Here is a 27,890-nt window from a genome sequence, read left to right as displayed (position 1 = left end):
CTCGATTTCAACATTTAAGATTGGATCGGTATGTGGATGGTAGGGACACGGAGAGCTATGATCCCAGTGCAGGTCGATGGGACTAGGCAGTGTAAATGATTCCGCATGGGCAGTTTCCGTGCCGTACTTTTCTGTGATTCTGACTCTAATTAACAGGCAGCTAGGGAAGATATTGGAGATTACTATCAGCAGGCTCATAAAACATGGAACATTACAGCACAGTACAGGCCCTTCAGCCCACAATGTTGTGCTGACCTTTTAACTAACCTAAGATCAATCTAACTCTTCCCTCTCGTGTAACCCTCCAGCTTTCTTTCATCCATATCCCAATCTAAGAATCTCTTAAATGCCTCCAATATATCGGCCCTTACCACCACCCCCGGCAGGGCATTTTCACACACCCACCGCTCCGTGTGTGAAAAGCCAACTTCTGACTCGATGCTTACGTCTTGCAGAGTCAAGTCAGAAACGAAAAGCCAGGCTAGGACACATCGAGATGGACGAATGATGGAGAAGTAGAGAGGTCAGAGATCTGGGGGGGTCCATCCCAGAGTCAAGTGAAAGAGCGGGCTGCACTGGGGTGAGCAAGAGCCAGAAATGGAGGGGCAGACAGCTCTAAGAGAGCCGCTTGCTTGCACAAGATTACAGATGTTGTCTGCTTCATACAAGGAACACATTTTATTTTTCAAAAATCACAGTACAGGAATTGCATGTATACAACAATTCTGATCTTTTTCAGTTTCCACAGATACCTTCCCTCTCTCACAGACAGGGACCACCACAATTGGGATCAGTAGTCACCATTCCTCAGTGTTATCTTTTGTGCTCTCCTTAAGAATAATGTTTTAACAATTGGATACTAAAGCAATTCAGAGTAAAATTCTGAAGTACTGCTGGTTATTTTTTCATGCTTCAAGTCCTGTGACGATATATTAAAAAGACTCTTGTTCAGAGCGAAATTCTCAGCGTAAAACGATAGAAGTAACAGAGTAATCTCAGCATATACAACAAGGGTGTGTTTCTATAAATGATTGCCACCGCATTATTATTATTGTTCATTGCACAGAGTGGAGGCGATCCCTGCGTGTCCTATTTCAGACAGGCAGTCCTGGTGCCAGAGTCCCATCTCCTGCAGGCCCGGGGGTCGTTAGTCATCGGGCTCCACAACGCACTGCTCCACAATCTCCCGCAAATTTGGGTTCTCCATAGCTGCTGCCACACGTTCCTTATCGTTGATCTGCTTGTTAACTAACCAAAGGAAGAAAGGAGGGAGACTCAGCAGTGGATAATCGCAACGGCACACAGCAATACTAAGTGCTTTGGAAGCAGAATGTTTGGCACAGCTTTGGGGGGGGGGGCAGAATACCATAGCAGTTAGTGTAACGCTATTGCAGCTACAGCTCCAGCAACCCAGTGTCAAGGAGTTTATACTTTCTCCCCATGATCGCAGGGGTTTCCTCCGGGTGCTCAGCTTTCCTCCCACATTCCAAAGACGTACGGCTTAGTAGGTTAATTGGCCAGGGGGTGTAACTGAGTGATGCAGGCTCACTGGGTCAGAAGGGCCTGTTAGTGTGCTGTATCTCTAAATGAAACAAGTAACTAAATCTTGACCATGAATCCTGGTAAATTAGTCTCTCAACATAGAAACATAGAAAATAGGTGCAGGAGTAGGCCCTTCGGCCCTTCGAGCCTGCACTGCCATTCAGTATGATCATGGCTGATCATCCAACTCAGAACCCTGTACCTGCCTTCCCTCCATACCCCCTGATCCCTGTAGCCACAAGGGCCATATCTAACTCCCTCTTAAATATAGCCAATGAACTGGCCTCAACTGTTCCCTGTGGCAGAGAATTCCACAGATTCACCACTCTCTATGTGAAGAAGTTTTTCCTCATCTCGGTCCTAAAAGGCTTCCCCTTTATCCTCAAACTGTGACCCCTCGTTCTGGACTTCCCCAACATCAGATCCCCCCTCAATCTTCTAAATGCCAACGAGTATAAGCCTAGTTCATCCAGTCTTTCATCATATGAAAGTCCTGCCATCCCAGGAATCAATCTGGTGAACCTTCTTTGTACTCCCTCTATGGCAAGGATGTCTTTCCTCAGATTAGGGGACCAAAACTGCACACAATACTCCAGGTGTGGTCTCACCAAGGCCTTGTACAACTGCAGTAGTACCTCCCTGCTCCTGTACTCAAATCCTCTTGCTATAAATGCCAGCATTCCATTCGCCTTTTTCACCGCCTGCTGTACCTGCATGCCCACTTTCAATGACTGGTGTACAATGACACCCAGGTCTCGTTGCACCTCCCCTTTTCATAATCGGCCACCATTCAGATAATAATCTGTTTTCCTGTCTGTCTGGGTTCCACATGGTTAACGCCAGGCGGAATGCACAGCTTTATGAGAATCATACAGCATGGATGCAGGCCATTCAGCCCAACTCATCCAAGCTGACCAAGGTGCCTTCCTGATATAGTCCCATTGTACCTAACAGAATCTTTTAGGGTTCTCCTTTACCTTGTCTACCCGGGATCTCTTGCCCCCTTTTGCCCTCCCGCGAACTGTAGAACAATAGGTTTTTAAGGCAAAATGCAGATGAAAAGGTAAATGTTATAAATAAAAGGCATATGTGTCAGCACAAAAACTATAACCAAGGTGACACAAAATGTAATTAAAACTGGGTTAAACAGAAGGAGATTCTGTTGACAGAGAATAACAAAGATTCAGAACGTCAAAAGGCCTGAACAGATTAGATATGGCACAGCTATTTCCCATGGTAGGGGAGTCTAGGACAAGAGGGCACAACTTCAGGATTGAAGGATGTCCATTTAGCACAGAGATGTGAAGAAATTACTTCAGTCAGAGGGTGGTAAATCTGTGGAATTTGTTGCCACGAGCGGCTGTGGAGGCCAAGTCATTGGGTGCATTTAAGGCAGAGATAGATAGGTTCTTGATTAGTCAGGGCATCAAAGGGTATGAGGAGAAGGCAGGGGAGTGGGGATGACTGGAAGAACTGGATCAGCCCATGATTGAATGGCAGAGCAGACTCAATGGGCCGAATGGCATACTTCTGCTCCTGTCTCTTATGATCTTATGGACACAAACACAAAGTGCTGGAGGAACTCAGCAGGTCAGGCAGCATCTACGGAGGGGAATTTAACAGTCGACGTTTCAGGCTGAGACCCTTCGTCAGGTCTGGAAAGGAAGGGGGAGAAGGGAAGAAGTAAACCAGCACAGATTAGGTGGGCTGAATTGTCTCTTTGACTGCTACAACCATTCTGTGCAAGTTTCTTATTTGGCAGTTTATTTCTATTTTTCTGCCTTTGAATTTTCAGGATGACACAAATACAAGATGACTATGGTTTAACAAAGTTCAAAGTAAATTTATTATCAAAGTACGTGTATGTCACCATCTACAACCCTGAGATTCATTTTGTTCGGTGGGCATTCACTGTAGATACAAACAAGTATATCAGAATCAGTGAAAAACTGCATACAATCAAAAACTGACAAACAATCAGTGTGTAAAGGAAGACAAACTAAATACAATAAAAAGTAATAAATAATATTGAGAACATGAGCTGTAAACAGACCTCAAAAGTGAGTCCACTGGGTGTGAAATTAGCTCAGTGTTGAGGTGAGTGAAGTTATCCCCTCTGGTTCAGGAGCCTGATGGTTGAGGGGTAATATCTGTTCCTGAACCTGGTGGTGTGGGGCCTGATGGTTGAGGGGTAATAACTGTTCCTGAACCTGGTGGTGTGGGACCTGATGGTTGAAGGGTAATAACTGTTCCTGAACCTGGTGGTGTGGGAGCTGATGGTTGAGGGGTAATAACTGTTCCTGAACCTGGTGGTGTGGAACCTGATGTTTCAGGGGTAAAAACTGTTCCTAAACCTGGTGGTGTGGGACCTGATGGTTGAGGGGTAATAACTGTTCCTGAACCTGGTGGTGTGGGACCTGATGGTTGAGGGGTAATAACTGTTCCTGAACCTGGTGGTGTGGGACCTGATGGTTGAGGGGTAATAACTGTTCCTGAACCTGGTGGTGTGGGACCTGATGGTTGTAGGGTAATAACTGTTCCTGAACCTGGTGGTGTGGGACCTGATGGTTGTAGGGTAATAACTGTTCCTGAACCTGGTGGTGTGGGACCTGATGGTTGTAGAGTAATAACTGTTCCTGAACCTGGTGGTGTGGGACCTGATGGTTGAGGGGTAATAACTGTTCCTGAACCTGGTGGTGTGGGACCTGATGGTTGAGGGATAATAACTGTTCCTGAACCTGGTGGTGTGGGACCTGATGATTGTAGGGTAATAACTGTTCCTGAACCTGGTGGTGTGGGAGCTGATGGTTGAGGGGTAATAACTGTTCCTGAACCTGGTGGTGTGGAACCTGATGGTTGAGGGGTAATAACTGTTCCTGAACCTGGTGGTGTGGGACCTGATGGTTGAGGGGTAATAACCGTTCCTGAACCTGGTGGTGTGGGAGCTGATGGTTGAGGGGTAATAACTGTTCCTGAACCTGGTGGTGTGGGACCTGATGGTTGTAGGGTAATAACTGTTCCTGAACCTGGTGGTGTAGGACCTGATGGTTGAGGGGTAATAACTGTTCCTGAACCTGGTGGTGTGGGACCTGATGGTTGAGGGGTAATAACTGTTCCTGAACCTGGTGGTGTGGGACCTGATGGTTGAGGGGTAATAACTGTTCCTGAACCTGGTGGTTTGGGACCTGATGGTTGTGGGGTAATAACTGTTCCTGAACCTGGTGGTGTGGAACCTGATGTTTGAGGGGTAATAACTATTCCTGAACCTGGTGGTGTGGAACCAAAGGTTCTTGCACCTCCTGCCTGCTGGCAGCAGCAAAAAGAGAGCATGACCTGGGGGGTGGGGGTCCTCGATGATGGATGCTGCTTTCTTGCGACAGCACTCCTTGTAGATGTCCTCAGTGGTTGGGAGGGCTTTACTCATGGTGGACTGGGCTGTATCTACTACTTTTTGCAGGCTTTTTTCATGGGGTATTGGTGTTTCCAGTAGTATCAGGCTGTTACATATGATAATCTTCCCCACCTTTAATCCTGAGTACTTAAAAGGGAGTTGTAATGTGATAGATCTTTAAAATATTATACATCTCTGACAGGAGAATGTTATATTTGAAGGATGCATAAAATATTCATACTTCTGCTGTGGGGGGAATACATTAACTGTGTTAATGAATACCAGGTTTTATCGGTGTGAGGAGGGATCGGGATTGGCATTCACTGATAAAACTCAAACCCTGCAGAGGCTAATTAAAACATACTTACTATCTTCCTCGGTGGTGTGAGACCCCTCAGCAATGTAGATCTCTAACTGTAAAACAACACAGCCGTCAATCAGACCACAGACACTGGGAATGTGTGAAAAAGACAGAAAATGATAGAAATATCTCTGTCAGGCAGCACCCTCACAGAGCCAAGTTGAGTTAATGCCGCAGAACATTTCAAACAACATTTTTTTAAAGAAATCACAGTTGAAGCCAAAAACAGCCAATGAAGGTGACGCATCTCCCCACCCCCTCCCCATTATAGTTATGCTCCTAGACTACTGAACACTTTATAGAGAACTGCCCTATGCCTTCCATTCACTGTACACTTGACTTCTCTTTGCCTTCTTAATCTCTAATTGTGATATTGCTTGGGTTCATCGATAACCCCAAATTCCCACGATTAGCGTGGCGCTATTACAGCTCGCGGCATCTGAGATCAGAGTTCAAATCCTGCCACTGTCTGTCAGGAGCTTGTATGTTCCCCCGGATGACTTCCTGTGTTTCTTCTGGGTGCTCGGGTTTCATCCCACAGTCCAAAGACGTACGGGTTAGCAGGTTAGTCGCTCATTGTGATTAGGCTCGGGTTAAACAGGTGACTCACTGGGTCTGTTCTGCTGCTGTATCATTGAATAAATCAATAAACAAACAAACTATGATTTGCTCTGCATGAGTTTGTGTTGTGGGCCGAGACCCACATGAAGAAGTTCAGCATGGGAAAGGAAGGGGGAGGGAGCCAGAATAAAAAGGTGGGGGGTGGGGGAAGGTGATCAGTGAAAGCCAGGTGGGTGGGAAAGGTCAAGGGCTGGCGAGGAGAGTGGAGCACAGGAGAAAAGGGAAGGAGGACGGGACCCAGGGAGAGGTGATAGGCAGCTAAGAAGAGGTTGAGTCCAGAGTGAGGAACAGAAAAAGAATGGAGGGGGAGGGAATTTTTTTTTAACCAGAAGGTGAGATCAATATTCACGCCTTCAGGTTGGAGGCTACCCAGATGGAATATATGCTGTTGCTCCTCCACAGTGAGGATGGCCTAATCTTAAAGGGAAGTCAAACAGCACTGTGTGAGTTTGAGTTGTAAGGCGTTGAAAGGTATAGAGGAATGATCAAAACCACATTTACAATCTGAATTACCAAGGGTCAATCATAATAAAAAATGGAGGAGTCAACAATCCACTTACCTTGTGTTTAAAAGGTAAACATCGTTGTAACTTGACCCGTAGACAGAGACCTTCGTGTAAGGAGAAAAGAATTGCATAAACCTACTTTGTATTAAATCAAGCAACACTCTGCACAGAGGTTAGGGCTATGAGTTGCGGGCACGCTATGTTGGTGCCTGTGACACTTGCGGGCTTCTCAACACAACTGTTGGGCTGTGTTGGCTGTTGATGCATTTCACTATATGTTTAAATGTACAGTTATTACCTTTTAACCATCAGGCTCCTGAACCAGTGTGGATAACTTCACTCACCTCAACTCTGAACTGATTCCACAACCTACAGACTCACTTTCAAGGACTCTAAAACTTGTTCTCAGTATTAATTAATTAATTGATTGATGAATTAAATGTTTGATTGTTTATATTTGCACAATTTGTCTTCTTTTTCACACTGGTTGTTTGTCAGCCTCTGTGTGTAGTTTTTCACTGATTCAATTGTATTTCTTTGTTCTACTGTGACGTCTGCAAGAGAGTGAATCTCAGGGTAGTGTCTGGTGACATATACAACTTTGAGCACGTGACAAATAAAGCTAATCTTTTCCTTTCTTTGCCATTTCTTTCATTGTTTGAAATGTTTTTACTGTTTATTGAAGTGCAGTCCCAAAGGGATTGAATATCTTCAGAGCTCTGCGGGCAAGCTCTTTGATGGCTGGGGTGGTCCCATTCTCACCTGAAGGTCATACACAGTTCTGGTGGGGTTAGTCGGAGTGTGCTACCCAGTGTTAATATCAATGACATCCATCTAGGTTAGCAGAACTGACTGAGCGTGGAAGCTTGTTCAGAGGTGCTGCTTCCCATGAAGAATTGAGTTAGGATTTTAAAATCCCACCCACCAGGTTAAAAGTGCAGCTTTCCATTTCCCACTTTTGGGTAAGATTGGTGATTGAGGCCGAGTTTGAAGACTTGGGCTTAACAGGATGAAAGACAAAGTTTTGGCTAAATTTGCCTTGAACCCTTGCATAGTTAGAGCTTTTGAGAATTTCAGCCCCACGTTCTGTGGATCCTTGCTGAGCCCCTAAGGTTAAAATGCAACCCAGTGCCCTGCCGAACATTCCTCCCTCAACTTTATCCATCTTTAAACAGAACTGTATTGCCAGCCTGACAGAGCCAGCACAGAGCCCGGGGAGTGCTGCATTGCCAGAAGGAGAGTGGAGGGGTAATAACTGTTCCTGAACCTGATGGTGTGAGTTCTGAGGCTCCTGTACCTTCTTCCCGATGGCAGCAACGTGAAGAGAGCATGTCCTGGGTGGTGGGGGTCCGTGAAGATGGAGGCTGCTTTCCTGCGACAGCACTCCGTGTAGATGTGCTCAGTTGTGGGGAGGGTTTTACCCTGTGATGGACTGGGCTGTATCCACTGCTTTTTGTAGGATTTTCTGTTCAAGGGCATTGGTGTTTCCACACCAAGCCGTGAGGCAACCAGTAAATATACTTTCAACAACACATCTATAAAGTTTTAGATGTCATGCCAAATCTTCACAAGTTTTTAAGGAAGTAGAGGCACTACTGCACTTTCATTGTAATTTCAGTTACGTGCTGGGCCGAGGAATGCTAACTATGTTGAGGTGAGTGAAGTTATCCACGCTAGTTCAGGAGCCTGATGGTTTGAGGGGCAATAACTGCTCCTCAACCTGGTGGTGTGGGGCCTAAGGCTGCTGTACCTCCTTCCTGATGTTAGCAGCGAGATGTGAGCATGGCCTCGGTGGTGGGGGGCCTGAATGATGGATACAGCTTTCTTGTGGTGCGCTCTTTGTAAACGTGCTCAATGGTCAAAGCATCCATTCCCTTGGCAAACAGCCAGCTTAGCCCTCTTCCGGTAGTAAGTCATAAATTCTGCAGTTGCTGGAAATCCAGAGCAACACACACACAAAATGCTGGATGAACTCAGCAGGTCAGGCAGCACCTATGTAGGGGAATGAACAGTTGCTAATTCCGGCCGAGACCCTGAGTCAGGATTGGGAAGGGCCTCAGCCCGAAGTGTTGACTATTTATTCCCCTCCAGGGATGCTGCCTGACCTGCTGAGTTGCTGCTCCAGTTTGTGTGTTCCTCTGCCAGTCTCGTTGGAGGTGCTTTCCTTTGGGTGAGATGTTAAACACGAACTGTGTCTGTTCTTGCAGCCGGGCATAAAAGATTCTAAAGCACTCTTTTGTAAAGAATCATTGCAGTTCTCTTCTGGTGCTGGTAAATATTTACCCCTCAATTAATACTGCTGCTTATTAGAGTCTTATGTTTGTGGGATCTTGCATCCACAGATTGGCTGGTGAACTTCCTAAACTGTAGCGGTGACTTCAAAAAGTTCCTCACTTTGAGTTGTCCCATACCATAAAACACTCACTATAAATCCAAGCATTCTGTTGTTTCTTGGTTCCCATGCCTTGGTAACAACTAATTGGTTTAATCAATAGATTATTCAGGGGAAGAAAACCTTTGATGGTCAACTGTGTGAAAAAGCTTTCAAATCTTAACAAGAAACTTAATTCAAGGACCTTTGACCCAAGACAATTATTTTTTTAAAAATGTTTAGCTGGGGTCATAACCTGCTGCCAGGGATGAAACAGGAAGCACAGTCCCCAGGATCTAGACGTGCATTTTGTTGAGCAAAGAGTAACGGCTCTGACTACAGAATCAAAGCGAGGTTAACTCCGACTAAAGGGGGTCAGAATCTTACAAAACAAATGAGACTGGAGCGCTACCATCACCAGCTCGGAGCAGGGCAACAATACTGTGGCGCTAATGCCGCAGAGAATTCAAACGGCATCCTTGTTAATCAGCTTTGTGAGGATTTCGGTAAGGGTCAGCAAGTCGCCCTGGCAACAGCTGGACACTTGCAGTGTTTGGGCTAGAGGAAACCGGGGGGGGAAGAGAACAGAAAAGCCTTTGACATACGAGGAGATTGTCTCTAATTGTCCGATATAATATACCTTTGGACAGTCTAAGGAGACACAATAACTTCTATTTTACATCTTTGGTATAAATTTCTCTAATTTTTCATCTTCTTTTTACTTTCATACTATTTTCTCCCTGCAAGCCTGAAACCTTTGGAACACAGATGAGAGAACTGAGAGAGAGAGAGAGAGAGAGAGAGAGAGAGAGAGAGAGAGAGAGAGAGAGAGAGAGAGAACGAGAACGAACATCATGTGTGTCAGAGAGGGGTGAGACCTTGCGTGTGAGAGAGAGAGAGGTTCGTGCATGTAAGAGAGGGGTGAGAATGTGAGTGAGAGAGAGAGCAAGTGCATCATCTGTGTCAGAGAGGGGTGAGACATTGTGATAGAGAGATGGAAAGAGAGAGATGAGTTGTGCATGTAAGAGAGGGGTAAGAGTGTAAGAGAGAGGGGAGTAAAGAGAGCGAGAGAGAGCAAGCGCATCATGTATGTCAGAGAGGGGTGAGACTTTGTAAGACAGAAAGGGAAAGAGAGGGGATCATGCATGTAAGAGAGGGGTGAGACTGTGAGAGAGAGGGTGGGGGAAGAAAGATACAGGGAAAGAGAGAGAGCAGGAGACAGCGAAATAGAGAGAGAGAATATCGTGTGTAAGAGAAAGGGGTGAGATTTTGTGTGTGTGTGAGAGGGGGGATAGAGAAACAGATGCAGTGAGGTAAGAGATAAAGAGACAGATTTTTTTCATTAGGATGGGTACGTGTTTAACAACCTTGGCCAAGTGGAACTATCACCTCTTTAGTAGAGTCAGCACACTAATACACGGCATGGGGCTCTCTGGCTGGTAACTTCCTTTCTCCTGCGGGACAATAAGCCACTCTCTCAGAGTGAGAACTCGTCATGTAGGACAAAATAGTGGTCACATTATATTCAGTCTACACAAGTCCACTGAAAATCAGTATTCAGCTTCCAAACAAATGTACTTTTCTCTCAGTAAAAAAGGCTCATCAAATGTAATAAAGAACTGAAACGACTACTGATGTCTCATCCAGATCTGGGCTTGTCTGGGCTGTAGGGTGATTCAGTCTCAGTTGCCCTCTGAAGTGACCTGCCAAAGCACGACAGTAGATTGATCCAACCCTTACAGCATCACACAATTTACATTGCATCACTGATTATTTTCTCCAGATAATAAGAAATTAGATGCAGTTTCAAAATTCAAGATTGTTTAATGTTATTTCCAGTCTTCTTCTTCGTGTGCCTTTCGCGCTACCCGCTTGAGCGATCATGGCTCTCCACATCAAATGATCCCTCGCAGCGTCAATGATATCTCGCACACTTAGATCTGTTAGTTCTTTCACAGTGTCCATATATTTTCTTCTTTGCCTTCCTCTTCCTCATTTCCCAGGCATACGGCCTTGTAATGTTAGGCATTCTATTTCTCCCCTTCTGATGACATGGCCCAGGAATTTAAGTTTCCTCTCATTTAATGTTCTCATTAAAGAACTTTTTGTATGGGCACGTTGGAGAACTCTCTCATTAGTCACCCTATCTCTATATGATATTTTCAGCATTCTTCTAAGAAACCATGTTTCTGTTGCTTCTAAGTTTTTTTGGAGTTATGGTGTTATAGCCCATGTTTCGGAAGCATACAGCAAGATTGACCAGATGTAATATTTTAGTAGCCTTGTTGTCATAGAAATGTGTCTGTTGGTAAAAATGGGTTTCGTTTTTTGGAAGTTGGTTTTGGCAATGGCAATTCTGCTTTTTATTTCTACTTTACTTCTGGCATCTTGTGATATAAAATTACCAAGGTAATTAAAACTGGTCTTTTGTTCAACCTCTTGGTTATCGATGTACAATTGGCAGTTGGGAGTATCCTGCTGTTTTGATATTACCATACATTTCGTTCCCAGTACACAAGTGTAAAGGAGAACAACGTAATTGTTTATTCTGGATCCGATGCAACACAAAAAAAACGCAGTAAGATAAAGAACACAATAATCAAAAACAGAGTGGGGTGTGTTAGAACATGAGGATTGAGGATAGGATAAATGAGATGGTGCTTCTCTCTTTGCAGCGAAGGAGAATGAGAGGTGACTTGACTGAGTACGATGATAAGAGGCAGAACCCATTGACAAAACACACTGGTTGTTTGCCCAGCAACACACGCAAAATGCTGGAGGAACATCATCATGATGTGTCGTGTCACATGATGTGGGCGATCATGGTCTTTCCATGACCATGACTGTCCTTGGCAAATGTCTCTAGAGAAGTGGTCTGCCATTGCCTTCTCCTGGGCAGTGTCTTTATAAGACAGGTGACCCCAGCTGTCATCAATTCTCTTCAGAGATTGTCTGCCTGGTGTCAGTGGTCGCTTGCCAGGAGTTGTGATATGCACCAACTGCTCATACGACCATCACCACCTGCTCCCATGGCTTCAAGTGACCCTGATCAGGGGCTGAGCAGGTGCCACACCTTGCCCAAGGGTGACCTACAGGGTAGCAGAGAAAGAAGTGCCTTTTGTCTCCTTTGGTAGAGACGTATCTCCACCCTAACCCTGTTTATGTATAGCTTTTCATAAATTCTATGTATCCCTTTGCTCTGCTGTGAATGCCCGCAATTAAATGAATCTCAAGATAGCATATGGTAACACATGTACTTTGACAATAAATCTACTGAATATTTAAAAGCCTAGATCAGGGGTTCCCAACCCTTGTTATGCCATGTTTCCAATACCATTAAGCAAGGGGTCCTTGGACCCCAGATTGGGAATAGCTGGCCTAGACAGCATGGACGTGGAGAGGATGTTTTTAATAGCGGGAGAGTCTAGGACCAGAGGGCACAGCCTCAGAATCGAAGGACGTCCCTTTAGAATGGAGATGAGGAGGAATTTCTTTAGCCAGAGGGTGGTGAATATGTGGAATTCGTTGGCACAGATGACTGTCATTGGGTATATTTAAAGCGGAGGCTGATGGGTTTTTGATTAGTCAGGCCGTCGAAGGTTGTGGGCAGAAGGCAGGAGAATGGGATTGAGGTGGAAAGTAACCAGCCATGACAGAATGGTGCAGCAGAGCCAGTGGGCCGAATGGCCTGAACGCTCTTTTGTCTTACAGTCTGAAATAAAGCAGAAAATACTGAAGCTCTCAGCAGCTCAGGCAGCATCTGTGGAGGGAGAAAGAGAGCCTGACACACTAACTCAGTTCCTCTCACTGAAGATGCTGCCTGACCTTCTCAAGGTGCTTTTCTCTCTCTTCTTCTGGGACTTTGCAATGCTGTGATAGATACCACCAAATCGCATTTCTCACCACTAACTTGTTTGATGGCAATTTTGTCGTTTAGTGGTGGCAGTAAAGTGCAGAGAGGTACAATTACTATAAATTATGAGAATTACAGGGTCTCCCCCCCCCCCCACTTCTGGATGGATATCAGAAGTAATGCATAAACAGAGACCCCTCCCATCCTTCCCACAATCGCTTTGAATTCCTGCAGAAGGCACTGCAGTGTCAGAACTGGCATTATCAGGCTGGTAACAGCTTCTTTCCCCTCTCCAGGCTGTTCGACTGGCTGTCACCCAGCACACACATACACCCTGTCTGAATGCTCTGCCGCCCCCTCCCCCAACACGCCCCAACTCAGACACACCCTCATCCCGCGCTGGTCACTGTAATCTTTTATTGCTGCTGTTTCACACATTTATACGACTGCTTGTTTTATGATAATAGTGTCAGTGACACTAAACTGTCTCACATAAACGTGCACCTCACACTTTCTGTCAACCTGTCAATCATCAGGCCATGCCACGCAGGGACTTGTGCTAATACTATTTTGTGACTGTAGGTGCTGGATCATAACTCTATGCGCCGTGTGTGACTGTATGTATGTATGCCCCAGACAGTCCTTCCAGGTGAGGCGACACTTCACCTGTGAGTCAGCTGGGGTGATATACTGCGTCCGGTGCTCCCGATGTGGCCTTCCATATATTGGCAAGACCCGACGCAGACTGGCAGATCGTTTTGCTGAACATCTACGCTCTGTCTGCCAGAGAAAGCAGGATCTCCCAGTGGCCACACATTTTAATTCCACATCCCATTCCCATTCTGATATGTCTATCCACGGCCTCATCTACTGTAAAGATGAAGCCACACTCAGGTTGGAGGAACAACACCTTAAATTCTGTCCGGGTAGCCTCCAACTTGATGGCATGAACATTGACTTCTCAAACTTCCACTAATGCCCCACCTCCCCCTCGTACCCCATCCGTTATTTATTTTTATACACACATTCTTTCTCTCTCTCTCCTTTTCCTCCCTCTGTCCCTCTCACTATTCCCCTTGCCCATCCTCTGGGTTTCCCCCCCCTCCCCCTTTTCTTTCTCCCTGGGCCTCCTGTCCCATGATCCTCTCGTATCCCCTTTTGTCAATCACCTGTCCAGCTCTTGGCTCCATCCCTCCCCCTCCTGTCTTCTATCATTTTGGATCTCCCCCTCCCCCTCCCACTTTCAAATCTCTTACTAATTCTTCCTTCAGTTAGTCCTGACGAAGGGTCTCGGCCCGAAACGTCGACTGTACCTCTTCCTAGAGATGCTGCCTGGCCTGCTGCGTTCACCAGCAACTTTGATGTGTGTTGCTTGAATTTCCAGCATCTGCAGATGTACCTCATGTTGTGACTGTATGTACTGTGTTTCGCAGCTTGGCCCCAGAGGAACAATGCTTCGTTTCGCTGTATACACGGTGTACGGTTGAGTGACAATAAACTTAAACTTGAAAATGGATAATGCAAAGAAAAAAACCAACTATGAGCTGGTGTTCGTGGGCCACTGATGTTGGGAGGCAAGGAGCTGTTCCTAAACCGCTGAGAAATCGAAATTATTTGCTAACTCACCAATCAGAGTGGCTAAAGAGCAGTGAGGGACGGTCGGTGTGAATCGAATAATGATGAGATATTCGTCATCAGCGAGTAATTTCACATCGATACACTCTTCAGTGACCACGTCCAACTCCTCCAGGGTGTTTGGCTTTTCTGGGTCACGAATTGTACGAATAATGTCTGAAAAAGAGCAAGAGAAAACAAATAGATTTTGATAAATTTTATTGTGGTTTACACCAAAGTTCAAAATTTCAAAGTAAGTTTAATATGTGTGTGTGAAAAGACTATACGATATCAAGGCAGAATTAGGCCATTCAGCCATCAATTCTGCTTTGCCATTTCATCACGTTGATCCAATCCCCAGCCTTCTCCCCCGTAACATAGAAACATAGAAAAACCTACAGCACAATACAGGCCCTTCAGCCCACAAAGCTGTGCTGAACATGTCCTCCCCTTAGAAATTACCTAGGGTTAACCATAGCCCTCTATCTTTCTGAGCTCCATGTACCTGTCCAGGAGTCTCTTAAAAGACCCTATCGTATCCGCCTCCACCACTGTCACCGGCAGCCCATTCCACACACTCACCACTCTCTGCATAAAAAATTTACCCCTGACATCTCCTCTGTACCTACTTCTAAGCACCTTAAAACTGTGCCCTCTCGTACTACCCATTTCAGCCCTGGGAAAAAGCCTCTGACTATCCACACGATCAATGCCTCTCATCATCTTATTCACCTCTCTCAAGTCACCTCTCATCCTCCGTCGCTCCAAGGAAAAAAGGCTGAGTTCACTCAACCTATTCTCATAAAGCATGCTCCCCAATCCAGGCAACATCCTTGTAAATCTCGTCTGCACCCTTTCTAGGGTTTCCACATCTTTCCTGTAGTGAGGTGACCAGAACTGAGCACAGTACTCCAAGTGGGGTCTGACCGGGGTCCTATATAGCTGCAACATTACCTCTCGACTCCTAAACTCAATCCCACGGTTGATGAAGGCCAATACACCGTATGCCTTCTTAACCACAGAGTCAACCTGCGCAGCAGCTTTGAGTGTCCTATGGACTCAGACCCCAAGATCCTTCTGATCCTCCACACTGCCACTTCGACTCCCTTAGTAATCAAGAACCCATCAACCTCTGCTTCTAAAAAGTCCAATGACTCGGCCTCCACAGTTCCCATGGCACCACATTCCACAGATTCACCACCCTCTGCCTAAAGAAATTCCTCATCTCTGTCCCTCTAATCTGAGGCTGTGCCCTCTGGTCCTAGCTCCCCCACCATAGGAAACACCTTTTCCACATCCACTCTACCGAAGCCTTTCAACATTCCATAGGTTCAAATGAGACCCTCCGCCCCCCATTCTTCTGAATTCCGTAGAGTAAAGTAAAAGCATTCATTAGTCTTGCGAGACCATGGATCTGCGCCTGGGAAGTCTTCACTCTCCAGGTCGCAGGCCTGGGCAAGGTTGTATGGAAGACCAGCAGTTGCCTATGCTGCAAGTCTCCCCTCTCCACGACACCAATGTTGTCCAAGGGAAGGGCATTAGGACCCATACAGCTTGGCACCAGTGTTGCCGCAGAGCAATGTGTGATTAAGTGCCTTGCTCAAGGACACCCATAGAGTACACCACAGTGTACGTCACCATATACGACCCTGAGGTTCATTTTCTTGTGGGCATTCATAAGAAATATAAAACTGCACACAACAAAGACAGACAACCAAGGTGCAAGAGTAAACAAACTGCCCAAATACAAAAAACAAAAATATAATAATAATAAATACCCAAAGTTGTTTCAGGGTCTCTGCACAAAACAATCTTGGGAAAATATGCTCACTTAACGGCAGCAAAAGACACTTAGTAGTTTATGCACAATAACTGCTGGGGTAAACATGAGATATTCTGCAGACGCTGGAAATCCAAAGCAACACACACAAAGTGCTGGAGGAACTCAGCAGCTGAGGTTTCAAGCCAAGCCCCTTCAAGAGGACTGGAAAGGAAGGGGGCAAGACACCGGAATAAAAAGGTGGGGGAGAAGAGGATAGCTAAGAAGGTGATAGGTGAAGCAAAGTGGGTGCAAAAGGTAAAGGGCTGGAGAGGAGGGAATCTGAGAGGAGAGGAGAGTGGACCACAGGAGAAAGGGAAGGAAGAGAGGATACTGGGGGAGGTGACAGGCAGGTGAAAAGAGGTAAGGGTCCAGAGTGGGGAATGGAAGAAGAGGGAAGGGAGAGGGAGTTTTTTTTTTACTGGAAGGAGAAATCAATGTTCTTAGCATCAGATTGGAGGTCAAGCAGATGGAATTGCAAGAGGAGGCCATGGACTGACATGTCGGAATGGGAATGGGAAATGGAATTGAGATGTTCGCTCAATGGGAGCAGCAGAGGTAGTTGTCTGACCTCAACTCTTATTATGTCACCTGTAGTCCATGTGTTCATTAATCATCCACGGGAGTAATGATTAATAAACCTTGTGGGGCAAAGTCTGATTCAAATCAAACCAGCTCAATGTAGCTACACAAAATCAAGTATTTGAGTTCTATTCAAAATAATTTCTGCAACTTTTACCTCATCTCAAGCAAGATTTCCAATGGCGATCCTTTTAAGAAAGCATCTCTAAAATATTATTTAATGATCAAGTGGTTGACAACGTGGTGGTTGTGAATTATGTCACATGTGTTCCATACATTAGTCCTTGCTCAAATAAACACAGACTCTTAGTTCTCTCTGCCTGGGGATCAAAGCAGAGCCAGCAATGTGGTTTTTTTTGTTATTTCGCACCATTCTCTGTAAACTCTAGGGACTGTTCTGTGTGAAAATCCCAGCAGATCTAAGGTAGTCATACCACAACATCTGGCATCAACAATCATTCCATGGTCAAAGTCACTTAGATCTCATTTCTTCCCCATTCTGATGTTTGGTCTGAACAACAACTGAACCTCTTGACCATGTCTATATGCTCTTGTGGGCTGAGCTGCTGCCACATGATTGGCCGATTAGGTATTTGCATTAACGAGCAGGTGTACAGGTGTACCCAGTACACTGGTCACTGAGTGTAGTGCAAAAGGTGAGTATTTATGGGTCATTCAGTAATCTGATTTTGGAGGGGAAGAAGTTGTTCTAAAAATATTGAGTGTGTGCCTATTGGCTCCTGAACCTCCTCTCTGATGGTAGTAATATGACGGGAGTAGGTACTAAATGGCGAGAGTCCTTATTCAAAAATGAATAATGTGGAGGCTTCAGAGAGGGTGCAAAGGATTTTCCAGGATGTTGCCGGGATTAGAGAGCATGTCCTATGCGGAGAGGTTGAGAGAGCTGGAACTTTTCTCTGAAGGAGAATTGATTTGGTAGAGGTGTACAGGATGATCAGAGGCATTGGCAGAATGTACAGCCAGACATTTTTCTCCGCAGGGTGGAAATGGCTAATATCAAGGAGCATAATTTTAAGGTGATTGGAGGAAAGTAAAGGTTGGGGGGGGGGGAGGATTTCAAAAATGTTTGACGCGTGCGTGGAATGCACGGCGAGGGACGTGTTAGAGGCAGGTACATTAAGAAACACTGAGAGACGACAGAAAAATAACGGGCTATGTAGAAGCAGAGCATCGTAGGATGAAGGGTTTTTACTGTGCTGTAATGTTATACGTACAAGGCGATCATTAATGGCGAGTTACGACCACTATTTTAGGAAATATGTCAGTGTTACTATCCAGTAGTTCCAAATAGGAGTGGCTGTGCAGCTCCCAAATGCCGAGCCTGTAAACGCTTCAAACCGTCGTTTTCCTCTTTGACCCGCTCCTGCATGAGGGTGACTGAGATAAATAAGAAACAGCATTATCTGAAGGTTAAGAGGCTGGGATGACATAAACTGAAGTTTTCTCCAATAACTTCAGTGGCTACGGCAATCCAACCCCCTAACCTTGTTGGGAGCTGGGATCCTCACCATAGACTTCTAGCGTTTTCTCTTCCATTTTCCTGATTTTTTCCGCATCTTCTTTAACCGACAGCCGCGAAAGAAGGAGGAACTTTGCCAGGGCATAGGACGCGAGCCCAGAGACTATCTCCATTCCTCAGCCATTACGGAATCGCGGCTGCAGGACAGGGATGGCCACGCTTCCGGGTCTGCCAGCCCTAACACATCGAGTACCCACACAGACAAAAACACACACACACACACACACACACACACACACACACACACAGATAAACACACACAGATAAACACACACACACTCACATACACACACACACACACACACACACACAGATAAACACACACACACACACACTCACATACACACACACACACACACACACACAGATAAACACACACACACACACTCACATACACACACACACACACACACACACACACACACACACAGATAAACACACACACACACACACACACAGAAACACACACAAATACACACACACACACACAAACACACACTCACACACACGCACACACACAAATACACACACACACACAAACACACACACAAATACACACACTCACACACACTCACACAGACACACACACACACACACACACACACACACTCACACACAAACACACACACACACACACCACACACACTCACACACACACACACACACACACACACAAACCCTCACAACTCAGCAGGTCAGGCAGCATCTACATTTTTCCAATATTGATGCTGTCTTATCTGCTAAGTTCCTCCAGCATTTAAAAAAACTTAGAAGTGTACAGCACAGAATTTATAACCTACTCTAGATCAATCTAACCCTTCCTTCCCACATAGCCTCCACTTTTCTATCATTCATATCCCATCTGAGTCTCCTTGATGTCCTTAATGTATCTGCCTGAACCAACACCTCTAGAAGCACATTCCCCGTCAGTCTCCGCAAAATACCGACCTCTGACATCACCCAATACTTTCTTCCAAACATCTTTAAAATTATGCCCCCTATTATCAGCCATTTCTGAACCTAGCGTCAATTTATGGACGTACAATCAGATATAAGCTATCTTATGTGTTGATGTTGGTTGTGTTTTTTTTATTGTTATTGTGTTCTTTATCTTTTGTGGAGTTTTTTTGTGCTGCATCAGATCCAGAGTAACAATTATTTCATGTACCTATGTACAGGACAATCTTGAACGGTGAATTTCTGCCTCGGGAAAGTCTTTGGCTGTCCACCCTATCTGTGCCTCTTATCATCTTGTACACCTCTACCAAATCACCTTACATCCTCCTTCTCTCCAAAGAGAAAAGCCCTAGTTCACTCAACCTTTCCTCACACGACATGCTGTCTAGTCCAGGCAGTATCCTGTTGAATCTCCTCTGCACCCTCTCTAAAGCCTCCACATCCTTCCTATGATGTGACCAGAACTGAACACAATATTCCAAGTGTGGTCTACCTGGGGTTTTAAAGAGCTGCAACGTTACCTCATGGTTCTCGAACTTAATGCCCCAATGAATGAAGCTGAACACACCACACACCTTCATGACAACCTGATCAACTTGTGGCAAAGAGTGTGACATATTGGCTACCTCCCCTTTCCTTTCATCGACTATCCATTTCCTTCCATAGATGCTGCCTGACCTGTCGAGTTCCTCCAGCGCTTTGTGTGTTGCGACAGAGAACAGCAGTAGCTAGTAACCCTGCTGCCTCCCAGTTCTGCTGACCTGTGTTGGATCCTGACCTCAGGTGCTGTCACTGTGGAGTTTGCATGCTTTCCTTGTAAACATGAAGGGTTCCTCTGGGTGCTCTGGTTTCCTCCCCTGTTCCAAAGACATACAGGTCGGACAGTTAATACGCTGCTGTCAATCACCCTGTGGTGTAGGTGGGTGCTGGGATCTGATGGAAAAGTGGGGAGAATAATTAATGATCCAGAATTGGTGAAGATGGTTACTTGTGACGGCCTATTGCTCACTGCTCCCGTGGGAAGGTGTCTGTGTGTGACGGCCTATCGCTTGCTGTTCTGCCTCTGCATTCGAGTGGTCTCTCTCTCTCCCTCAATGCTGTTGGGGATTGTTACCAAAGTTCTGTGATTTATCGATTGGACTGGACTCATTCAGTTTGATGTCATTTATACCCTGTGCCTTCACCCCTTCTTTCTTGTTGCCATTTGGTGCAATTAGCTTTTTTTTTGTGTTGGAGGCGGGTTTAGGGGTTTGATGTTCTTGCCATTTGCACAATTTGTTTTTGTGTGTGTGTGGGGCGGGGTTGGTTTGATGTTCTTGTTGCCATTTGCCTGAGTTTTTTGTGTGGGGGTGGTTGATGTTGCTGTTTGCGCAATTTGTTTATTTTTTGTGCGGGAGGGGCTGGTGTTTTTCTTTGAGGAGCTGCCATGGTTTTCTTTTGTTTCACAGCTATCTGGAGAAGGTGAATCTCAGAGATGTATACTGCATACATACTCTGATAGTAACGGAACCGTTGATGGTCACTGTAGAGTTGATGGTTTGTGTGATTTGGTGGCCCACGTGACTTGGAGTGGTCAGCGTGAACCTGGTGGTCAATGTAGATTTGGTGGCCTGTTCTTCCCGTTGGATGCAGCCTTTCATTGATTCTTGGAGTTACAGTGTATGCCCACAAGAAAATGAATCTCAGGGTTGTATATGGTGATGTACACGTACTTAGATAATAAATTTATTTTTAACTTTGAAATTCACTCAACTCAACAGAGTACTGACATGGATTGAAAATTGGCTGGCTGACAGAAAACAAAGAGTAGCGATTAATGCAACGCATATCAAAGTTGCTGGTGAACGCAGCAGGCCAGGCAGCATCTCTAGGAAGAGGTACAGTCGATGTTTCAGGCCGAGACCCTTCGTCAGGACTCTTCCTAGAGATGCTGCCTGGCCCGCTGCATTCACCAGCAACTTTGATGTGTGTTGCTTGAATTTCCAGCATCTGCAGAATTCCTGTTGTTGGAGTGATTAATGGGTCCCTTTCGGAATGGCAGGCGGCGACCAGTGGGGTACCGCAGGGTTCAGTGCTGGGACCGCAGCTGTTTACAATATATATTAATGATTTAGATGAGGGAATTAAAAGTAACATTAGCAAATTTGCCAATGACACAAAGCTGGGTGGCAGTGTGAAATGTGAGGAGGATGTTATGAGAATTCAGGGTGACTTGGACAGGTTGGGTGAGTGGGCAGATGCAGTTTAATGTGGATAAATGTGAGGTTATCCACTTTGACGGTAAGAACGGGAAGGCAGATTATTATCTAAATGGAGTCAAGTTAGGAAAAGGGGAAGCACAACGAGATCTAAGTGTTCTTGTACATCAGTCACTGAAAGCAAACATGCAAGTACAGCAGGCAGTGAAGAAGGCTAATGGCATGCTGGCCTTCATAACAAGGGGAGTTGAGTATAAGAGCAAAGAGGTCCTTCTGCAGCTGTACAGGGCCCTGGTGAGACCACACCTGGAGTACTGTGTGTTTTGGCCTCCAAATTTGAGGAAGGACATTCTTGCTATTGAGGGACTGCAGCGCAGGTTCACAAGGTTAATTCCTGGGATGGCGGGACTGTCATATGTGGAAAGATTGGAGCGACTGGGCTTGTATACTCTGGAATTTAGAAGGATGAGAGGGGATCTTATTGAAACATGTAAGATTATTAAGGGATTGGACACGCTGGAGGCAGGAAGCAAGTTCCCGCTGATGGGTGAGTCCAGAACCATAGGCCACAGTTTAAGAATAAGGGGTAGGCCATTTAGAGCGGAATTGAGGAAAAACTTTTTCACCCAGAGAGTGGTGGATATATGGAATGCTCTGCCCCAGAAGGCTGTGGAGGCCAAGTCCCTGGATGCTTTCAAAAAAGAGATGGATAGAGCTCTTAAAGATAGCGGAATCAAAGGTTATGGGGATAAGGCAGGAATTGGATAACGATAGTGGATGATCAATTATGATCACAGTGAATAGCGGTGCTGGCTCGAAGGGCCGAATGGCCTACTCCTGCTCCTATTGTCTATTGACTATAACTTTACTCACAACATCACTGAACTGTTCTCACAACCCGTGGACTCACTTTGAAGGACTCTTCATATACTCAATATTTATTGCTTACTCACTATTATTATTAATTTATTTTTGTATCTGCACAGTTTGTTGTCTTCTGCACGTTGGTTTGGGGTGGCCTTTCATTAATTCTATTGTGTTTCTTGTATTTACTGTGAATGCCTGCTATAAATTGAATCACAGTGTTGTATATAGTTGTGACATTTATGTACTTTGACAATAAACTTGATTTGATCGTTGAATTGCAAACTTAAAAGTCAGAATCAGTTATACTATTACTGACAACTGTCATGAAATTTGGACCTGAAGAAAGGTCTCAGCGCGAAATGTGGACTGTTATTCGTTTCCATAGACGTTGCCTGACCTGCTGAGTTCCTCCAGCATTTTGTGTCTGGGTACCCAGGCTCTGCAAAATATCTTGTGTTTGTGTCATGAAATTAGTTGTTTAGCAGCAGATCAAACAACCTAGACACAGGCCCTTCGGCCCAGTTGGTACATGCTAACCAAGATGCTCAACTAAGCTCACCCAGGCGCAATGGACATGGCGGTATCGAAGATTCTCGCCGCACTGATTTCGATTTCTTCAGCCTGCCGGCTCAAGAAAACGTGATTTCAAGCCCGCCCCCTGTTCTTTGATTGGTCTATTGACCGACAGTGTCTCCGAGTCCTTACGCTTGACAGGCTAATGTTATTGTCAGTCACAGCGCGGGCTCCGTGGTTTGGGGGCCCCGCGGCCTTTGGTAAACAGTCGCGACCTGGGGCTGGCAGCGACCATGGAACCGGGGCGTCGCGTCCTGGAGGTGCTGCTGGATGCCGCGCCGGAATGGAGGGAGGCTAGCGGCCTGTCGCGGCCCAAAGCCGTCTGCGGTTACCAGGCGCTATGTGGGCTCTGGCGGCCGGGCGAGGTGGCGGAAGGTGGTTTGTGCTTCACCGGCCTGTGTCAAGACGCCGGCCGCTTCTGCCAGAGGACGGTGGCCGCTGCCACGGGGAAATTCACCGAGTGAGTCGGCAGGCAGCGGGTCTCGGGGTCCAGGGACTGACGGTGTCACCTGAGTGCCGCCCTCGGCATCCTGGGAATCGTAGTCCAAGTGTCAGCTCTTTGGCTGAGCGTGTATGGCCGTGAAGGGCTGAATAGTCTCATTCCTTTTATTTGTGTTTGGTTCTGAGCCACAGCTCCATGGACTATATCCTTACTTCACAAAAAATACATTAATTAGTGTCAGGTAATATGCCGTGAAATGTGTTAATTTGTGGCAGTTTAAGACATGCAAAAATAAGTAGCTTAAAAGAGGAACAACGAGGTAGTGTTCATAGTAATAGTTCCATCCAAATATCTCGTCCTGCCTCTGGGTTTTTTTGCACTATCTTACTTTGCATTTTTCTGTTTTCTATTTATGATTTATAATTTAAATTTTTAATATTCACTAATTTTTACTATTTTTAATATTTGTAATCCAGGGAGCGGGAAGCACAGAATCAGATATCACTGTGATGATTGTACGTTCTAGTATCAATTGTTTGGCGACAATGAAGTATAAAGTATAGTTTCCTGGACCATTCAGATATTTGAAGGCAGGCCTTCAGTCTCCTGTACCTTCTGCTTGATGGTAGTAATGGCCTTAATGATGGATGCTACCTCCTTTATATACCACCTCTAGAAGATGTCCTTGATGGAGGGGAGGAGAGGGGTTAGAAAACAGAAAACCTACAGCACAATACAGGCCCTTCGGCCCACAAAGCAGTGCCGAACATGAGGGTTGTACCTGTAATGAAGCTGTCTGAGTCTACAACCCTCTGCAGCTGTCTGCAATCCTGTGCATTGGGAAATCCTTGCCAATCTGCGATGCAGCCAGGCAGAATGCTCTCCACCACACACCTATAGAAATTCCACTAGTTTTTTTTTTAAGATGTGCTTTATTAGTCAAATGTGCATCAAGTCATACAGTGAAAACCATTATTCATGCCAAATCAAATCAGCAAGGATCGTGCTGGGTTACCACAAGTATCACCACACTTCCAGCACCAATGTAGCATGCCCACAATTCACTAGCCCTAACCTGCATGTGTTTGGAATGTGGGAGTAATGTCCAAGCTCCTTACTGACAGTGGTGGGAATTGAACCTGGATGGCACTGTAAAGCAATGTGCTAATCACTACGCCCACCATGCTGCCTCTATGGTGACGTACCAAATATCCTCAAGCTCTTCATCAAGTAGAGCCACTGCCAAGCCTTCTTTGTGATTGATGGGTGTGTGAGGACTGGATGGGTTGAATGGCCTCATCCTTTTTTTTTGATTCTGTGCTACTACTCCAGGAATTTGTCTTTCTCCTTTTATATCTTAAAGTCTTTTAATTGCTTTTAACCTCTAAAGTCAACACTGCACTTGATGTCTGTCCAGACCTTTAGCATCTGTTGCCTAGAGCAGTACAGCACAGGGACAGGCCATTCAGCCCACAATGTTTTTGATGGCCAAGATGCCAGCTTAAACTCCATCCCTTATGTCCATTCATTATCCAACACACTGATCCAACAGTCACAATGCAGGAACGCCAGTGGCTATATTTAATTCAGAGTTCGAGGAGGTTTGGTATGTCAGCAGAGACTAGCAAATTTCTACAGATGTACCAAGGAGAGTATTCTGACTGGTTGCATCATCGTCTGGTGTGGAGAGGCCGCTGCACAGGATCGGAAAAAGCTGCAGAAGGATGTAAACTCAGTCAGCTCCATCATGGGCACTAGACTCCCCACCATCAAGAATGTCTTCAGAAGGCATTGCCTCAAGGAGGCAGTGTCCATCAGTAAGGACCACCTTCATCCAGAACACTCTTCCCACTACTACCATCCGGCAGGAGGTGCAGAGGCCTGAACACACACTCAGCGTTTTAGAAACAGCTTCATCCTCTCTGACATCTGATTTCTGAACAGTCCATGAACATTCTGCTCTCTTCTTGCACTACATTTTTTTTGTATTTTTTATTGCAGCTTATAGTAATTTTAAATGTATTTCTTTGTACTGCCGCAAAACGACAAATTTCAGGACATAAAATACCATGCCAAAGTCTTGAGTGCATACAGTATATATAGCTAAGGTCCTAAGACTTTAGCACAGTACTGTATTTATCAATGTGGAACGGACAGTGAGTTTGTAAATTCAAAGATGTTGAGAATGTTGAGGGTGGAGTGCTGTGATAGGGGTGTGGGACAGGTGGCAGAGAAGGAGTGCCAGGGCAGAGGGTGGTGAGGGTGTAGACACACCCAGCCCTGAGACACCAGGCAAGGTCATTTGGCTTATTGATAATTTCAGAATGTCTCTGTGGTGCTTCACTCTCCCTCTCCCTTTTCCCAACCATGAATCCTCTCTCCCTGCCTGTTGCCACTCTCAGTCCACAGTAGAGGCCCATACCAGAATCTGGTTTATCATCACTCATGTGTCCCAGCCTGCAGTGTCAACCCCTCTCTAGATGCTCCCTGCCCTCGCCAGTATTTTTTGTGTGTATTACTCTGGATTTCCAGCCTCTGCAGAATCTCTTGTTGTTATGAATCTCTGTACAATGTTTACCAGCCAATAACATATTTGGCAATTCCCCAAATAATGCCACTTCTTGTTATTTCTCTTCCTGCCTTAATTTATTTAAGTATTTATGGCTAACTAAGCACATTCTGGTCACTACCCGCAGTTCCACACCCCTCTGCGGCTGGCTGCTTTTCTCCACCTTGAGCTTTCTTCGGAGCTTTGATTCGTTAGAGTTCAAGGGCAAGTTGTTACGAACAGATTTTGTTTTAAAAGGATATGCTTAAGAGAATGTCTAGGGTTTTACTACTTGGCAATTGTGATAAATCGACAGAGTATGGCGGGCCCAAATGCTGTGGAAATGTGAAGTAAACTCAGTGTTGGAAGCTGCTTTTATAGAGAGAGTATCACAATCCTGTAGCATTTTTTGTTCGCATCCACACAATTTCTGAGTCATTATTTTCACCTTGTGTCTATTGCAAATAAATGCCATTACTAGCATAAAATGTCCAATGCAAAACACAGGCCCTCTCTGGGTTAAGAATGCTTGACTTAATGGGCACCCATGCATATGAATGAACTTATATAATATTTTTAGTTCAGAGCTTTGTTCAGCACGTAGTTTCGCTTCCACAAACAGCAGAACTTGTTTCCCCACTCTTTCTGTTTTTAGTAATTGTTCTTTCTTTTCAATCTGTTATGCTTCTGATACCATTCATTACAATATCGTGGAGGTATGATTACTATTGGGGTGACTTTTATGTGTGTTCTGAACTCTGGACAAAATTGAGTTGTGAATGTTTTTAAAGGGAGATTGACTTTATTTGTCACATGAACATTGAATAATCCAGTGAAATATGTGATCAACACAGTCTGAGATGTGGGTTACCTCATTCTCCAGTACAAGTGTCCAGCGCCAACGCAGCATACCCACTTACTTAACCCACCACCCCTGCTGCAGCTTGCCAGAGTCCTCTCCTGGGCCAGTCTTTCATTAAAACCTGTGTGTCTATGATAATTTACTGTACATGACCAAATTAAAAACTGGATGAACCAGAAAGTTTGTAGTCTGCTGAGGGCTAGATCTGTGGCATTGAAGTCTGCCGACTCAGGTCTGTACTAGAAAACCAGTTAGGACTTGCAGAGGGCTATTTCAAGAGCTAAGGAACAATTCCGAATGAGGTTTGAGGCAGAATCAGATGCATGCCAACTCTGACAAGGTTCGCAGGGAATTACTTCCTACAAAACGAAACCGAACATTATGAATGTCTGTGATGTTTCACTCCCTGACGTGCTCAATGCCTTTTATCCTCACTTCGAAAGGGGGAATAAAACTATAGCTGTGAGAATCCGTGCAGCACCCGTTGATCCTCTGATCTCTGTCTCAGAGGCCGACTTCAGACTGCCTTTCAAGAGGGGTGAACCCTCACAAAAAGATTTGTTTGTTTGTTTTATCAACTACACAAAAGCATTTGATAAAGTGAAGCGCAATAAGTTATTTGAAATATTACAGAAAACTCTAGATCTAGATTCGAAGGACCTCCGCTTAATCAGAAATCTGTACTGGGAACAAACTGCCGCTGTAAGAATAGATGGAGAATTGAGTCAGTTTACGAAAATCAAGAGAGGAATTAGACAAGGGTGCATTTTCTCCCCTGATTTATTTAATGTGTACAGTGAAACAATATTACAAAATATAAGAGACATCTTGGGAATCAAAGTTGACGGTGAAAACATCAATAATTTCAGATATGCAGATGACACTGTTAATTGCAAGTACAGAGGAAGAACTACAAAACTTAATTGATAAAATTGTTGAAGAAAGTGCAAAAATGGGTCTATCTATCAATTGCAAAAAGCCAGAGTGTATGGTGATATCCAAAAAGAAGGAGAATCCTATCTGCAGGCTGAGAATAAACGGGGAGGTTATAAAACAAGTACAGAACTTTTGCTACTTAGGAAGCTGGGTGACATCAGATGGCAGGTGCAACATAGACATCAAAAGAAGAATAGGGATGGCAAAAGACACCTTTATGAGAATGAAGAGTATACGGACCAATATTAAACTAGGCGTGACAACCCACCTCAGAGTACTGAAATGTTACGTTTATCCAGTTATGTTA

General features: G+C 45.1%; 2 protein-coding genes across 7 annotated transcripts in view; one reads left to right on the top strand and one right to left on the bottom strand.

Annotated features, from left to right (window-relative positions):
* Positions 1-638: 638 nt before the first annotated feature.
* Positions 639-18,370, bottom strand: LOC140209662 (cytosolic iron-sulfur assembly component 2A-like). 6 transcript variants are annotated; one of them, XM_072278007.1, is made up of 5 exons: positions 18,166-18,370; positions 14,272-14,436; positions 6,476-6,525; positions 5,302-5,347; positions 639-1,248 (listed from the first exon to the last, which is right to left on the bottom strand). In XM_072278007.1, exons 1-5 carry the CDS (start codon positions 18,311-18,313, stop codon positions 1,148-1,150), a joined length of 510 nt encoding a protein of 169 aa, XP_072134108.1. In that variant the 5' UTR covers positions 18,314-18,370; the 3' UTR covers positions 639-1,147. The 6 variants fall into 6 exon arrangements, with proteins under 6 accessions (XP_072134108.1, XP_072134105.1, XP_072134109.1 ...); XM_072278004.1 differs by having other exon boundaries at positions 640-1,248; positions 5,302-5,343; XM_072278008.1 differs by having other exon boundaries at positions 640-1,248; positions 18,190-18,370.
* A 4,556-nt stretch (positions 18,371-22,926) lies between these two features.
* Positions 22,927-27,890, top strand: part of spg11 (SPG11 vesicle trafficking associated, spatacsin) — a 205,971-nt gene continuing 201,007 nt past the window's right edge. The window contains exon 1 of the mRNA XM_072278002.1: positions 22,927-23,255. Coding sequence (XP_072134103.1) covers positions 23,029-23,255 — 227 coding nt within the window. The 5' untranslated portion in view covers positions 22,927-23,028. The remainder of the gene's footprint in view (positions 23,256-27,890) is intronic.

This window comes from Mobula birostris, chromosome 14, assembly GCF_030028105.1.
Source record: "Mobula birostris isolate sMobBir1 chromosome 14, sMobBir1.hap1, whole genome shotgun sequence".
NCBI classification, from domain to species: domain Eukaryota; kingdom Metazoa; phylum Chordata; class Chondrichthyes; order Myliobatiformes; family Myliobatidae; genus Mobula; species Mobula birostris.
This window is presented reverse-complemented; position numbering and strand designations above follow the sequence as displayed.